At 56.0% G+C, this 14,400-nt stretch overlaps 1 protein-coding gene across 1 annotated transcript; it reads right to left on the reverse strand.

Moving 5' to 3' along the window:
* Positions 1 to 11,544: 11,544 nt before the first annotated feature.
* On the reverse strand, positions 11,545 to 14,052 carry LOC138102068 (serine/threonine-protein kinase pim-1-like). The gene is made up of 5 exons (XM_068999826.1): positions 13,495 to 14,052; positions 13,323 to 13,373; positions 12,730 to 13,096; positions 11,909 to 12,085; positions 11,545 to 11,651 (listed from the first exon to the last, which is right to left on the reverse strand). The coding sequence occupies exons 1-5, from the start codon at positions 14,050 to 14,052 to the stop codon at positions 11,545 to 11,547; spliced, it is 1,260 nt and encodes a 419-aa protein (XP_068855927.1).
* Between the last annotated feature and the right edge of the window lie 348 nt (positions 14,053 to 14,400).

A 14,400-nucleotide genomic window follows, 5' to 3' on the forward strand; every position in this document is an offset into this window, starting at 1 on the left:
GCAAGGCTGAATTATAAAACCCCCCGGAGCAATTGCCCTGAAACTCATGTCGCACGCAGCCAGCACCAAGCAGGGCTGCGGCTGGAGCTGAAGGAAGATCTGCTAGAAAAACAGAAGGGTGTTGTCGGTGATGGAACACGGACTTCGCCGGCCGCATGCAAAGCCAAATTTCCTCGCACGAGTCACATCTTTATATACTGTTCCAAACCCACAGTTCAGCAGCTACAAACTTCAGCTTCTAAGGTTATATGTTTTACATCTCCAAGGGCTACAGATTACCATCTCCTCGCCCAATCTCCCGTTAACTATCCTACTCTTTGTCTCGCCTCTTGCTCTTTGTCTCGCCTCCTGCCAGACGCGGCCCCGGCCCGCCCCGTCTCTCGTCTCTCGCAAGGCCCCCCCAGGCCAGCCAAAGCCGTTCTCCGTGGCGACACTCTGAATCCCCATAAGGTGTCAGTGTGTGACAGGAGAAGCATTTGTGGGACATGGCTTTGATTTGGCTGAGAGCCGTTTCCCTTAAGCTGTCACTGACTTTTCTCCATGAACAGGTCCCCATGTCCACACACAGCCAATGTCCAACAGCAGCTCCATCAGCCCCTTTCTCCTGCTGCCATTGGCAGACACGCGGCAGCTGCAGCTCCTGCACTTCAGTCTCTTCCTGGGCATCTCCCTGGCTGCCCTCCTGGGCAGCGGCCTCATCATCAGCGCCGGAGCCTGCGGCCAGCACCTGCACAGCCCCATGTTCTTCTTCCTGCTGACCCTTGCCCTCACCGACCTGGGCTCCATCTGCACCACTGTCCCCAAAGCCATGCACAATTCCATTTTGGGACACCACAACCACCTCCTACGCAGGAGGTGCTGCACAGCCCCTTTCTCTTTCCCTTTCTCCTTCTCTCTTTCTCCTTCTCTTTCTCTTTCTCCTTCTCCTTCTCTTTCTCTTTCTCTTTCTCTTTCTCTTTCTCTTTCTCTTTCTCTTTCTCTTTCTCTTTCTCTTTCTCTTTCTCTTTCTCTTTCTCTTTCTCTTTCTCTTTCTCTTTCTCTTTCTCTTTCTCTCTTTCTCTCTTTCTCTCTTCCTCTTCCTCTTCCTCTTCCTCTTCCTCTTCCTCTTCCTCTTCTCTCTTTCTCTCTTTCTCTCTTTCTCTCTTTCTCTCTTTCTCTCTTTCTCTCTTTCTCTCTTTTTCTCTCTTTCTCTTTCTCTCTCTGTCTTCCTCATTTCAGCGGAGTTTTCCCTCCTCGCCGCCGTCGAGTGCTACGACCGCTACGTGTCCCTCTGCAAACCCCTGCACTACGGGACCCTCCTGGGCAGCAGAGCTTGTGCTCACATGGCAGCAGCTGCCTGGGCCAGTGGCTTTCTCAATGCTCTGCTGCACACGGCCAATACATTTTCCCTGCCCCTGTGCCAGGGCAGTGCCCTGGGCCAGTTCTTGGGTGAAATCCCACAGTTCCTCAAGCTCTCCTGCTCACACTGCCACCTCAGGGAACTCGGGCTTGTTGTGTTTTCCATCTGTTTAACTTTTGGTTCATTTGTGTTCCTTCTTTTCTCCTATGGGCAGATCTTCAGGGCTGTGCTGAGGATCCCCTCTGAGCAGGGATGGCACAAAGCCTTTTGCACGTGCCTCCCTCACCTGGCCATGGTCTCCCTGTTCCTCAGCACTGGCTTTGTTGCCTGCTTGAAGCCCCCCTCCAGGTCCTCCCCATCCGTGGACCTGGCACTGCCAGTTCTGTACTCGGTGCTGCCTCCAGCCCTGAAGTCCCTCATCTACAGCCTGAGGAACCAGGAGCTCAAGGATGCCCTGAGGAAAATGATGACTGGATGCTTTCCAGAAGCAAAAACCTGCCTGTTTTCAGCTCCATAGGCTAAAGTGTAATCATTAGAGGCCCAGCCTGCCTTCTCAGGTTGTTTTGGTGGTGGTGCTTTGGGGGCTTTTTTTCTTTTCCTATGTTAATGTTGTACCCAAAAGATTTTGTTATGCATCTTATTCCCTGTTTACAGGCTGAATGGGACTGTTGACAGGGACTGTGTCAATGAGGAGTCTGCTCTGTGTGTATTCACATGAAAGAAAGGACCCATCAGCAAGGTCTTTGTTCAAGATCCTTTGGTTGAGTCCATCCCTGAAGCTGGAGGGCAGGACCAGTTTTGCAGGGTGGGGCAGGGAAGAGTCCCAGCAGAGCAGCACAGCCAGGGAGCAGCAGAGCTTGGTCTTTTCAGAGCTCCTCTCTTATTACTTCCACTCTCTCCTTTGGAGCTGCTGTGATGGTGTAAGGCCAACAGCTCTGTGCGGGTGGTGCGAGTCCTGCTGCGTGTCACAGGCAGGGACAGGCCATGGGCACTGCTGGGACACAGCTGGGCTCCGCCACAGCAGTTCCATCAGCAAAGGGCATCTCCTGAAGGCACTGCAGGAAGGCTTTGCTCTCCCTGCACAGTCACTGTCAGGAAGAGGCCCAAGGAAGAGACTCTAAAGAGGCTGCCTGTGTTCCTTGTTCTCCCAGGGCTCAGTGGGATGAGATCAGGGTCCCAGTGTGGCCTTCAAGAGACTCAGGTGTGGTTCAGGTTTTGCTTGGTGGTGGCCAGTGCCCACCAGATGGTGAATGGTCTGTGATGAACCTTCCTGGGGCTCTGCAGCTTGTGCCAGGCCTGATGGCAGGGGAATGTTCTTCTGGAGGGACTTGGGAGCTGCCAGGAGAACGCAGGGGACCTGCAGGGACAGTGTGTGCCAGGGATCAGCCGTGAGTGGAGCTCCCTGGGCACAGGCCTGTCCAGGGTGGGCTCACCCAGAGATAAAGGACTGAATGTTTCCTGTGAGCCATGAGAGCTCTGCAGCCCCAGGGGACACAGCAGGTACAGGGAAAGGAGTCTGGGCAGCGACTCGTCTGACCCTCTGGGAACTTGCAGAGGAGGATCCAGGGCAGCCCCAGCCCATGCGCCAGCCCTGGAACAAGGCAGGCACCTCGGAGCACCCTCCATGGCCACAGCAGAGCCTGTGTGGGAGGGGGTCCGTGCAGGGAGCACCATCAGCTGCAGAGCTCTGTCTCCCAGCTTGAGCAGCACAGCCCAGCAGAGGCAGCCCATGGCCCCGGGCAGCACAGCCGCCATGCTCTGCAGAGCAGCACCCCCAGCTCGGGGGCTGTGGGCAGCAGGGCAGAGGCTACAGCAAGGGCTGCTCAGGCCAGCACAGACGTGTTCCCCTGGGAAAGGCTCTGTGGGGAGCTGGGATGGGCCAGGAGAAGAGCAGCAGCTCGTGTGTGTGCAGAGGAGCCCTGGCAAGAGGCTGCCCTGTCCCTGGGATAGCAGCAGGAGCAGCCTGAGGAGCCCCAGAGCCAACTCTCTGCTGCTGTGCTGGGCAGCGGGGCCCTGGGGCTGCAGGAGCTGCCCGAGCTGAGGATCTCCTGAGCATCCCAGACACAGAGTCACTGTCCCGCACCTCCAGTGCCTCCAGTTCCTGCTGCAGGGCCAGACAGGACTGGGCTTCTTTGCAGGGCTGGGGCCGGGGCAGGGAGAGGAAAACAATGGACCCTTGATTATAAGACTCCCCTCCGTGTCACAATGCTCTCCATGGTTCCACGAGGCCTTGCAGTGCCACGCTGGCCCCTTGGTTCCTTTGGGCCCCACGCTGTCACTGGGGTGCCCTTGGTTACACGAGGCCCCACGGTGTCGCAAGGCACCTTTGGTTCTCCGAGGGCCCTCAGCGTCTGTTTTGCCAGTGGGCAGGGTCAGCCCCAAAGACACAGACACCAAGTTCAGGAATAGTGTAAGTTATTAGAATGCAAAACTGCAAAGAATCACAAAAGGAGAAGCCCAGCAAAGCACCCAATCATCCCTACCAAAGATTGCCCGTAGTGATTAAGAAAGAGACAGCACCAGTTACCCTCAGGCCTTGCCATCATCCACATCCTCACATCAGCTGGGGGAAGCTGTCACAGCCAAGGACTGGAGAGCCATTCCCGCACCCTGGGAGTTCCTGCAGGTGCATCCACCTTTGCGGGCAACGAGGCTTCAACCTCGCTGTGAGAGGGCCCAGCTTTGACAGCGTTGAACAAACAAGCCGACATCACTGCTAGTGTGGGAACATCTGGTTTCATTCTCCTCTTTGGTTTCTCCCAAAGCCTGGCCAGGGCTCAAGGAGGAACCGAGGGAGTTTGATCCTAAAGCCCCAAACAAGGCCAGATGGGGCCTCGTCCAGTTTCTAAATACAGAAAGGTCAATCCGTGTTTCACCAATGAACATAGAGCATATTGCTACTAATGCTTTGTTAATGAGCAGATACAAATAGAACATTTGGTTGGAAGGTTCATCTAGATGTCAACTTTGGCTCAGAGCCTGTTGTTCAGGCCTCAGTCAGGGCCTGTTGTTCAGGCCTCACTACTTCAATCAGTCCTTTGACCTAGAGACGAACTGCAACCTTCATAACAATTCTTTTCATCCTACAATCTTAGATTTAAGTATTAGAAATTCTTTGTTGACAAGCCAAAATATCATACGGGAAGTGCTTTAAGGGTATCTTTTCACAATCTTCATAGGAACGCTTAACCCAGCCATGATTAAAGAGCTGTCCGTGAGTTTGATTCCATTTCCCTTTATACTGGCTGCAATTGAACAGTTTACAGTGTGGGTGCATACAACCTATTCCAGGAGACAACATCCATCCACAGACACTTTTCCCTACACATATTCCTCTTTATCCGATTTAGGCAAGAAATGCCTTTTCTATGAAAAGGCAGCGGTCGGGGATCGCCACCCTCGGTCTAGAGCTCTGTTTTTATCGTGAACTGTGCTCAAGTTTCTAACCCACCATTTGGGTTGGGCCAGATGGGCCAGCCAAGGCCAGTCATCGAATCCTTCTGGACTTGCACGCACCCAGCAATTACTGAGGTTAAATGAGTTCCCTATCTCTGATCCTGCTGTTAGAAATCTATTTTCCCAACCAGTGCTCCGATTACAAGGACAACATTAAATCAACAAGATCAACAATAGTTTCACTGTTAAGTGGTCCCTTTCTGTCTGCAGAAGTCACTCACTCAGTGGCACATCAGTCTTCACATCGAGCGCCGTGGATCAGAGCACTTTCCAAAGGGACCATTGGGGCAAACAGGGAGATTTGGTCTGGCAGGCTCTGCAAAACAATATCCTGTAACATCTCTTTGTTCTCTCACAGAACACTTGGCTGCAGGGACATGTGCCCATCTTTCTCACCCAGGTTTCAGGATTCAAACAGTGTTGTCTTTGTTTACAGCTCTTACTTCAGCTGGCTCGGGCGGGCCATTTGGCCTCTGGACCCACACTCTGGCTCCATGATTAGGACTGGTGGATCCGAACCCTTTATCTCCATGAACAGTAGTGATGTGAAGTGGATGTCCTTTTTTCACGGTTGTTTTAAAAACTGGCAATATCAATAACTGTGCTACCCTGCCGTGGGGTTGAATAATCCAGTGTTGTTCACTATTGTTTAACAGAACTACTTTAATTTCTCCTTGATAATCTGCACCAACCACTCCTCCCACCATATGAACACTTGTCAAGGCCAAGCTTGAGTGGGCAGTTATCAAACCAAAGTGTCCCGGAGGAACCTGAATTCCTCTGCCGGTACTGATAACTCTCATTTGCTTCTGATTTTTCCTAATTAATTCTAATGCGTAAAGGTCCAGCCCTGCAGCCTCTGCGATGGCCCTGTCAGGGACCATCACCCCCGGAACAATTTCCCAGGAAGTCAAAGTGTCACTGTCCGTGGTTCTATTTGCAAATTGGGTGCAGCCATGCGCATCCAGGGGGTTTCCATTTCCCCAGTGGGCCCATTGTTAAGGATATGGAGCACATCTGGGAGGTGGGTTTTTCATTGCGACACATTCCCATCTCCTATATTTTTCAACTGCTCTTTTAACAACCCCTTCATCTGTTCAATCAGTTCTGCAGCTTGTGGATAGTCTGGGATATGAAAAACCCAGCAGTCTTACTCACTTTATTTTTCGCAGTAACAGACAAAGCATTCCACGTCCTAGCGTCAGCAAACCCTATAAAAACAGCCACTTTCATCCCTTCCTCCTTCATCTGTTGTATACAATCTCCCACAGTTTCCCAGCGATGCTGGGGTCCTGGCCAGTCCTTTTCTGTAGCGTATTTAGTCTTATATCCCTGAGCAGCCAAAGCTAACAAATGGGTATTTGGAGCATTATTTCACAATGTCATTATATACATGTGAAAACATAAACATCGATTTTTATTATATTTTATTATGAACATGTAGATCATTATTTTTTGTTATTATTCTCGTTGTTATTATTATTATTTCCTTTGCTCAAACAAATCCAAGCTCAAGATTAAAAACTTCTTCTGTTGCTCCATGTGGGAGCGTTTCAACAACAATCGTTCCTTCTGTTGGTGCTGTTTCCGAGATGCTGTTAACAAAATTCACCCTCATCTTCCCAAACCCACAAGTTCTTTTCCTTTTTCCATATGCAATTTTGGGATGCATTTTAATACATCCAGTGCTTCAGCTTCTTTCAATTGACGTCCTCATTGCTCGCACGGTGCTCCGACCTCAGCCCACGCCACAGCCAGCAAACCCTAGGGAAGGTCTTCCCATGCGGGAATTTTGGATGGGACCGATTCCTTACACTTACATTTAAAAAGCAGCATTTTGTTGTGATCCAGCCAGACTATACCAAATTTGTTTTACCAGTGGGCAGGGTCAGCACCAAAGACATAGACACCAACTCAAGGAATCAGCGTCATTTACTGTAGTTCAAAGCAGCAAAGAATCACAAAAGGAGAAGCTCAGCAATGCACCCAATCATCCCTACCAAAGATTGCCCGTAGTGATTAAGAAAGAGACAGCAGCAGTTACCCTCAGACTTTACCATCACCCAGAGCCACCCATCAGCTGGGGGAAGCTGTCACAGCCAAGGACTGGAGAGCCATTCCCGGACACTGGGAGTTCCTGCAGGTGCCTCCACCCACAGGTGAGGCTTCCAACCTCCCTGTGAGAGGGCCCACCTTTGATAGTGTTGAACTAACAAACCGACAGCACTTCTAGCGTGGGAACATCTGGTTTCATTCTCCCGTTTGTTTCTCCCAAAGCCTGGCCAGGGCTCAAGGAGGAAGCAAGGGAGTTGACTTGGACCATACAGCCCCAAACAAGGCCAGATGTCAGATTTCATGGCCCTGTCCAGCTTCCAAATACAGAAAGGTCAATCCATGTTTCACTAATGGGTGGATACATCTATCAGAGCGCTCATGACCGTGCGCATTTCATGAATGAGCAAGTTCAAAGATAACCTTTGCTTGGAAGCTTCTGATGGTGCCCCAAGCCCCAGGACTGGAGGGACCCCTTGGCTGCGGGGCTGGGAGGGAGGGAGCTGCCCCTTGTTCTCACTCTGCCTCACGCAAAGCTGGGCCGCTCACAAGTGGGGCAGCACAGCAAACAGGCAGCCTGCCAGTCTCTTCCATCCTCGTCTCTTGAGATTTTTCACCTTTCAGCTTAGGGTCTACAAAGGCAACTGCTTTTGGTCCCGCTGTGTATCCCCACGTACAGCAATGCTGCTGAATCCGTCTGTAGCACAGCAGCAGGGGAAAGGCCTCAGCCCTTCAGGGTCAGGAGCTGCCGGGCTCTGCCTGAGCAGCTCAGCCAGCAGGAAGGGAGCTGCTCCACACGGCAACGAGGAGCAAAGCACTGCAGCACCTCCTGCTTGGGCAGAGCCCAAATTCGGTGCGGGAATAACAGAGTTCTTCTCGTGCCCTGGTGCATCAGCACTGCAGGTGCTGTGCCCGCAAGCACATGGTTCGAGATCTGCAAAAGAATTCTGCAACTCTTGACTGGGTCAGGATGTCACCAGTGCTAAACTCCACTTTAGTCCAAAGCAACCCCTTTACACCTCTGCTGGTGTCTGCTAGATTTTTTCTTCAGGGTATCCAGACAAAAGTAAACAGAGGAGAAGCCTACATTTTCATTGTTGAGCAGAAATGTATCTCATTTTGCTGTACAATCCTTTTTTAAGACGTGTTATCTCTTTAAAAAAAAAAAATTAGAAAAAAGAAAAACCAGAAAAAATATGAAAGAGAAAAAACCAAATGTGTAGTGAAAAATCTTCTGTAACTTTGGATTAAGAGGTAACTGATCTTTTTAAAAAGAGAACAAAGTTATTTACTTTGCAAATGTGCTGATGGCATGGATCCATCTCACTGACCTCAGCATCCTTTTTTAAGTATTTTGCGTTTTGCTGTCAATATTAAGTTATTTTAAATTGTGGTTGAAGCAATAGGAAATTGAAATATGGATTGTGCATGACCGTGTCTTGAGTGTAAAAATATTGCGGTTTGAAACTTGGACCTAAAGTATTGCAAATAAAAGTTATAAATACCAATGGATTGTGTGACAGCAGCTTTTCCTCTAGGATGTGCAGCATCAGAAAGACTTCATCAGTGTGGCTGTGGGTGCTTTTAGCTTTGTCCTGTGCCACTCTATGATGACATGAAACAGGACTTCACCTGCCACCAGCCCAGGCCACCCTTTGCCACCCCAGCTCCTTGGAGCTTGGACAAGCAGACACAAAGTCTTTCTGCTGCTTCCCCCTTTTGCACAAATGCACAGAGAGCTGGGATTTTTCCAGGTCTCGTGTCTCCACGATGAATACGGTGAGTTACACAGATGCTTGTCAGCTCCACTTCCTGCCTAGAAATCTTGAAACTGCTTCTAAATGCTGCTCACTTCAGCTCTTGGACACCTACTCCCACAGGGCCGGGAAAAAAATGCCCCTGATGCCAGCTTACAAGGTGAGTTACGCCAAAGAGGGCTATGTGGGAAATCTCTATCCCTGCCTATCCTTTTAAGAGATCTGTGCCTTGTATCTAAAGGAAGGAATGTGCAAGCAACGTGACTGACACTTTCGCTCTCCGTGTTCGTTCCGCAGCCACGGGTACAAAGACATTATGGGAACCCTTGTGCAGCCAGAGCCTTCCGTCCCTGCAGAAGGGAGCGCGGCGGGTGGGGGCGGTTGGCGGGCAGCGAGCCCCGGACAGCGGGCGAGATCCGGCTCCACACCTGCCAGGCCCTGCTAAGGCTCCATGCCGGCTCCTCTGCAACAGCAAAGACCTTCAGCCGTGTCACTGCCCAGAGGGGCAGTGCTGGCCCGGCCGCACAGCTCCTTTTCCCCACAAGTTGCAGGAGGTGAGAACGCAACACTTGCAAACACCGACTGCGAGCCACAGCGCCGGCTGCGCACCATGAACCTCAGCTCTGGGACCACTGTCTGCCCCAAGCTCCGGGGGATGCAGTGGGAGCCGGGCTGGGCTCTGCCCTGGGGCCATCCTCCAGGGACAGCTGCAAACAGGGAGCATTTAGTTGCCACCAAGAGCCCAGCCACGCGTGGAGGGGAGCCGGTGCAGGTGCGGCCTGCACTGTTGCCTGCTGTGCTCTGGGGCTGCTGCTCCCCGCAGAGGGAACTGCACTGGCGTGCCAGAGGAGACAAAGAAGCTTCAGCTTAAGCCAAACTGAGCTGGGTGGCTGGGCTGGCAGGAGTGGGGAGGGTCAAGGGCATTCACAGAGCTCATCCTGCTGGAAGGACGAGGAAAAGGGGCAGTGGGAAGCTAACAGTGAGGAGAGCTGAGGCCTGGAGGGCAGCTCTTGAATGACACTCAGGTCTCACCGGACCTCTGAGACATTGCTGTTCTTCTGCCAGTGACAGGATGAGTCCCTAAACCTGGGGCTCGCTCCTCCTCGTGGTCAAAGGCATCAAGGAAGGCTACAGTGCGACAGAGACTGCCCTGAGCTGGCAACTCACTGGGGGAAAAGAGGGAGCACTTGTGAAGTAAAAGGCAGGCGGGGCAGAGAACTGTTCAGAGAAGGGCTGAGCTAAAGCTTGAGCAAGCTGAGAAATGCCATTTGGGGTCATCCCAGATTGATTTCATTTCACAAGTTATTGAACAAGTTTATTTTGGGGGCGGGGGGGGTGTCATGTTTTCCCCTGGAGGCGTGCACTCTGCAGGCTTGAGCTGCGTTGCCGAAATGCTCGAGCACGTCTCTGCTGCGGCTCACACCGGTTCTTCTTTGGCTTCTTCCGGCCCGGTGCTGAGCCGCAGCAGAGCCCTGGCGGAGCCCAGAGCAGCCTCAGCATCCACAGAGCCCGGCTGCAAGGAGAGAAAGCAGAAACCGCCCGTCACTTGAAGGCTGCTGTCCCCCTTGTCCCAGCCACCCGTGGTGCCCAGGCCGTGCTGGCTGTGCTCAGAGCGGTGCCCGAAGCCGCCCGTCACTGCTGCCTTTGGCAGGAGAGCAGGATGGCAAGACACGTGCCACCGCCCGCAGCCAGCCATGGCAGATCCACCTCCTCAGCAGCTGCCCATTGGGATGCTCCTGTGCTCGCTGCCATCTCCCAAAAGCCCTTATCCCAGCCGTGCCAAGAAGACGGGGACCCACCGCACGCCACCCGCCGCCGGAAGAAAAGCTGCTCCCAAGCGATGTCCTCGGCCTTCTCCAAGGCCCCGTCCCATCCACGCTGCAGCTGGTCCCAAGCACTTCCCGATCCAGACTGGACACCACCTACAACACTTCCTTTAAGGGAAACAAACAACAAATTAATGAAAAGGGATTACAGACAAAAAGGAGAAACAAGAAAAAAGGTAAAAAGTCTTCTCTCTGTTGGGGGCCTGAGGAAGGCCCAACCTTCCCTACATGCTGGGGAAAAACCCACCCTCGGGCGAGGGAAGCCCACGCTTTCTCCCCTCCCCCCCGCACTGACCCCCAACAGGCACAGCGAGCCCAAAGCAAACAAGCCGAGTGGAGCAGCCCAAGCCCTTCCTTTCCTGCAAAACAAAGCAGCCCGTGCACAGCTCCTGGAGTGCCACCTCTGCTCCTGCCATGGGGGCTTGTTTGTGTCGGGCTGGCTGCCCCAGCCCCAGCCCCAGGAACAGTGGGCGGTGGGGGCTGTTGGCAGGGCCAGGAGCCGACTCCCATTTCCTAAGCACCCCAGCCCATCCCGCCCGCCCTGCCGAAAAGCAGCTTGGCAGCCGGCTGAAGAATTAGTTGCATCCGCCCCAGCAAAGGGGGGAACCTTTGCTTCCCGGCCAGGCTGTGCAATGCCCAAATCTGGGAGCATCCCCCTGGCTGTGGACTCATCTGTAAATTCGCTGTGGAGCCTGGCTTTGAAGAAGGTGCCAGAATCGAAGCCCATCATCTTCAGCTTGCCGGTGGCCAGGTGGAGGAAGAGCTTGCCATCCTTGACGTCATCCTCCATGTCTCCAGCAGCAGCAGGAGTACAGCTTCTCCAGGGGCTCCTTCTTCCCTGCGGCTGAGAGCAGGCTGTCAGTGCCCCGCCCAGGGCCCCGGCTGTCAGTGAAGCAGGACAAGCAAAAGCAGCTTGCACGGCAGCCACCAGTGCTGGGAAGAGCAGCTCAGCGCCAGCACAAGGGCTGCGGGTCCCCATCTGACGACCCCTGCGCAGCGATACAGGCAGGGCAAAAAAGCCTGCGTTTCTTGGCTTCTTCTGGCCAAGGCACGTGTGGAGCTGTAACTTACCGGCTCCCTGGATCAAAGTGTGCCTGTGGCTCTCTCCCTTCTTCTATGGATGATGAATATCCTGCAGCCAAGGATCACACGACAGGTCTTCTAATGAGGGCCTGTCCAAGGAGTGCAGGGACAGACACCATCTGATCAGTTCCTTGCAGTCTGTGGGGAGAAACCAGAAAGCGCCGGTCAGTTGCAGAAGGCTCCTGTCCGCTTTGCCCCACTATTGCCATGCCCAGGCCATGCCATGGGGGCTCCGAGCTGTGCCTGAACTTTCCCATCCATTCTTTGTTTTGGAGGAGAGCAGGAGAGCGAGGCATGTGCCACCTCCTCGGCAGCTGCCAGAGCGGGATGCTCATGAGCCCGCTGCTGTCTCCCAGTACTGCTATTCCCCCCGTGCCGCAGGGATGAGCATGCACCTTGAGAGAGCCGTTCTGGGAGCGACAGCTGGCCCCAGCTGATGTTCCGGCCCTTCGGGAACGGGTGCCGCCCGCAGACCATCTGGTGCAGCACGATGCCCAGGGACCAGACGGTAGCTGCCTCGCCGTAGTACCAGCCAAAATGGGTCCATTCCGGGGGGCTGTACGCTGGTGTTCCTACGGAATAGAGAGGCACTTCATTAGCGGGATGCTGCCTGCTCCCGGAGCCTCGCCCCAGCATCCCTGGGCACGCGGGGGCTGCACCAGCGGCACACGGCATGACCCGCTGCCCTCTCGCCAGCGCCTGTGACTTGTGGACAAACTGGGGGTTGTAAAAGAAGCCACCGGTGTCACAAGAGGGCAGCGGAAGCCCTGGCAAGGCTAAAGCATTCCATGCAAAGGGAAAACCCGCTCAGTGCCGGGGGTGGGAAAACCATGCCTTCACCCTCCCTGCCTGCATTGCCCCAAAAAAACATTCTGAAGCCAAGGCAAACAAGGCGAGCTGAGCAGTCCAAGCCGGTTCTTGCCTGCACACCAAACCGGCGGGTGCACAGCTTCTGGCCCCCCCCCCTCTGCTACCCCCACCCACGGGTGTGTTTTTGTCACACTGGCTGCCCCAGCCCCAGCGCCAGTCCTGGGCAGAGTGGCTGGCGAAGGCTGCCAGCAGGGCTGGAAGATGGCCCCCCGGCCACCCGCACTCAAAAGCAACTGGGCTGAAAACTCGGTCCCATGACTGGCATCAAAAGGGAGAATCCCCGCTGCCACAGCCAGGTTGGGCCGCGAGATGCCGGCACCGGGAGCCTACCCTGGTGAGGACTCACCTGCAAAGCTGGTGTAGGCTGTGTCTTGCAGGTAGGTGCCGCAGCCAAAGTCAATCAATTTGGCCTGGCCCGTGGCCAGGTCAACCAGGATGTTCTCTGGTTTCAGGTCCCTGTGAAGGACCCCGCAGCTGGTGCAGTGCCGCACGGCCTCCAGGACCTGGCGGAACAGCTCCCGTGCCACCTCCTCTGACAGGAAGCCCCGCGCTCGAATGAAATGGAGCAGGTCCTGAGACTGCTCCGGCCGCTCCATCACCAGCACCACGTTGCTGGGCAGCTCGAGCCACTCGAGGAGCTGCACCACACCAGGGAAGCCGGTGGACACCTTGTCCAGCAGCACGACCTCGAGTGGTGCGCTGGTGCCGTTGGGCTGCGGGAGGAGCACGATGCCGTCAGTGGGGCTGATGCCGTGCCAGGGCTCGGGAAGCCCTCGCCCAGCCCAGGATGCTCTGCGCCCTCCGCTGCCCCCACGCCCGCTCTCCCCCGAGGCGTCCTGGCGCCTTCCACCCTCCCGGGCCTCGGCTCATCCCCGCCCGTCATGCCCCGCCTTCTCCCGCTGCCCACCACCCCCACCCCTACCCCCCCCGCTCACTCACCAGCTCGCCCCAATGACGGATGCGGGTCCGTGGCACCCATTTGATGGCCACCTGCAAGCCAAGGGGAGCAGCGGGCTGAGCTCGCCGCCCGCCCTGCCGAGCCCCATCCTCCTTCTCCTGCGCCCTCCTTTGCCCCCCGCCTCCTGCGCCCGCCGCCGGCCCCGCCACTCACCGGGGCGCCGTCCGAGAGCCGCGTGGCCGCGAAGACGCTGCCGAAGCCGCCGCGCCCCAGCAGCGAACCCTCCAGGTAGCGCTCCCTCAGGCCCTGCAGCGCATTCCCTGCCGGCGAGACGCGGCTGTCAGCGCTCGGCCCGGGGCCAGAAACGGCCGCCGGGCGCTCCTCAACCGCCCCGGGCCGGGTATCCCCAGATGTTGCCTCTTTCGAAGGGGACACCGGCGGCTCGGGGGCGGGGGCCGCGCTGCCGAGCGGAAGAGCTCGGACCGGGGAAGACGCCGCGGACGCGGCGGGAGCGGCCGCGCCGTCTGTCTCCCCGGCGGGTCCCGGGAGGGGCCGGGGCCGGGGCCGGGGCCGGGGCCGGGGCCGGGCCAGCCGGAGCCAGAGGCTAACAGTGCTGCCCAAGAGGCAGGCACTGATGCCCGCCCAGCGGCGCCACCGCCAGTAGGGCAAGAGCCGGGCGGAGGCGAGACCGCGGCGGGACGCCCGGGGGCGGGGAGGGCGCAGCCCCGCCCGGGGCCGGGGGCGGGCCGGGCGCATGGCCCGGCCTGGCATGGGGAGAGGGAGGCCGCGGAAGGGGCGGAGGGGGTGGAGCACTGAAGGGAGAGCGGGACAGGGGATGCGGGACACTGGGAGAAGGAGAGGAGGAACAGGAGAAGGAACGCAGAGGGTCTGGAGAACCGCTGCTCTTGTATTGCTCTTCTGCTGCTGCCGCTGCTGCCGCTGCTGCTGCTGCCGCCGCTGCCGCCGAAGCGCTGGGAGCGTTGGTCCGCGTGTCCGTGTGTCTGTTGCCCGGGTGTCCGTTTTTCCCCCGCGCGCCCCGCGGCCGAGCCCCGCGCGCCCCGGGCCAGCACGGGCCGCTCCGGGGCCGAAGCGGAGTCCCGGAGCATCTCTTCCTCCCGC

The sequence above is a fragment of the Aphelocoma coerulescens genome, unplaced genomic scaffold (genome assembly GCF_041296385.1).
Source record: "Aphelocoma coerulescens isolate FSJ_1873_10779 unplaced genomic scaffold, UR_Acoe_1.0 HiC_scaffold_60, whole genome shotgun sequence".
Taxonomy (NCBI): Eukaryota; Metazoa; Chordata; class Aves; order Passeriformes; family Corvidae; genus Aphelocoma; species Aphelocoma coerulescens.

What these genes read in the sequence shown, in the direction of transcription:
- LOC138102068 (XM_068999826.1), bottom strand. Translation starts at nt 14,052, where the DNA reads ATGCCAGGCCGGGCCATGCGCCCGGCCCGCCCCCGGCCCCGGGCGGGG. An exon ending in AGCCTACACCAGCTTTGCAG is followed by an intron (nt 12,086 to 12,729) that starts GTGAGTCCTCAC and finishes TCTATTCCGTAG; the next exon opens with GAACACCAGCGTACAGCCCC. An exon ending in CCCAGAACGGCTCTCTCAAG is followed by an intron (nt 11,652 to 11,908) that starts GTGCATGCTCAT and finishes TTCTCCCCACAG; the next exon opens with ACTGCAAGGAACTGATCAGA.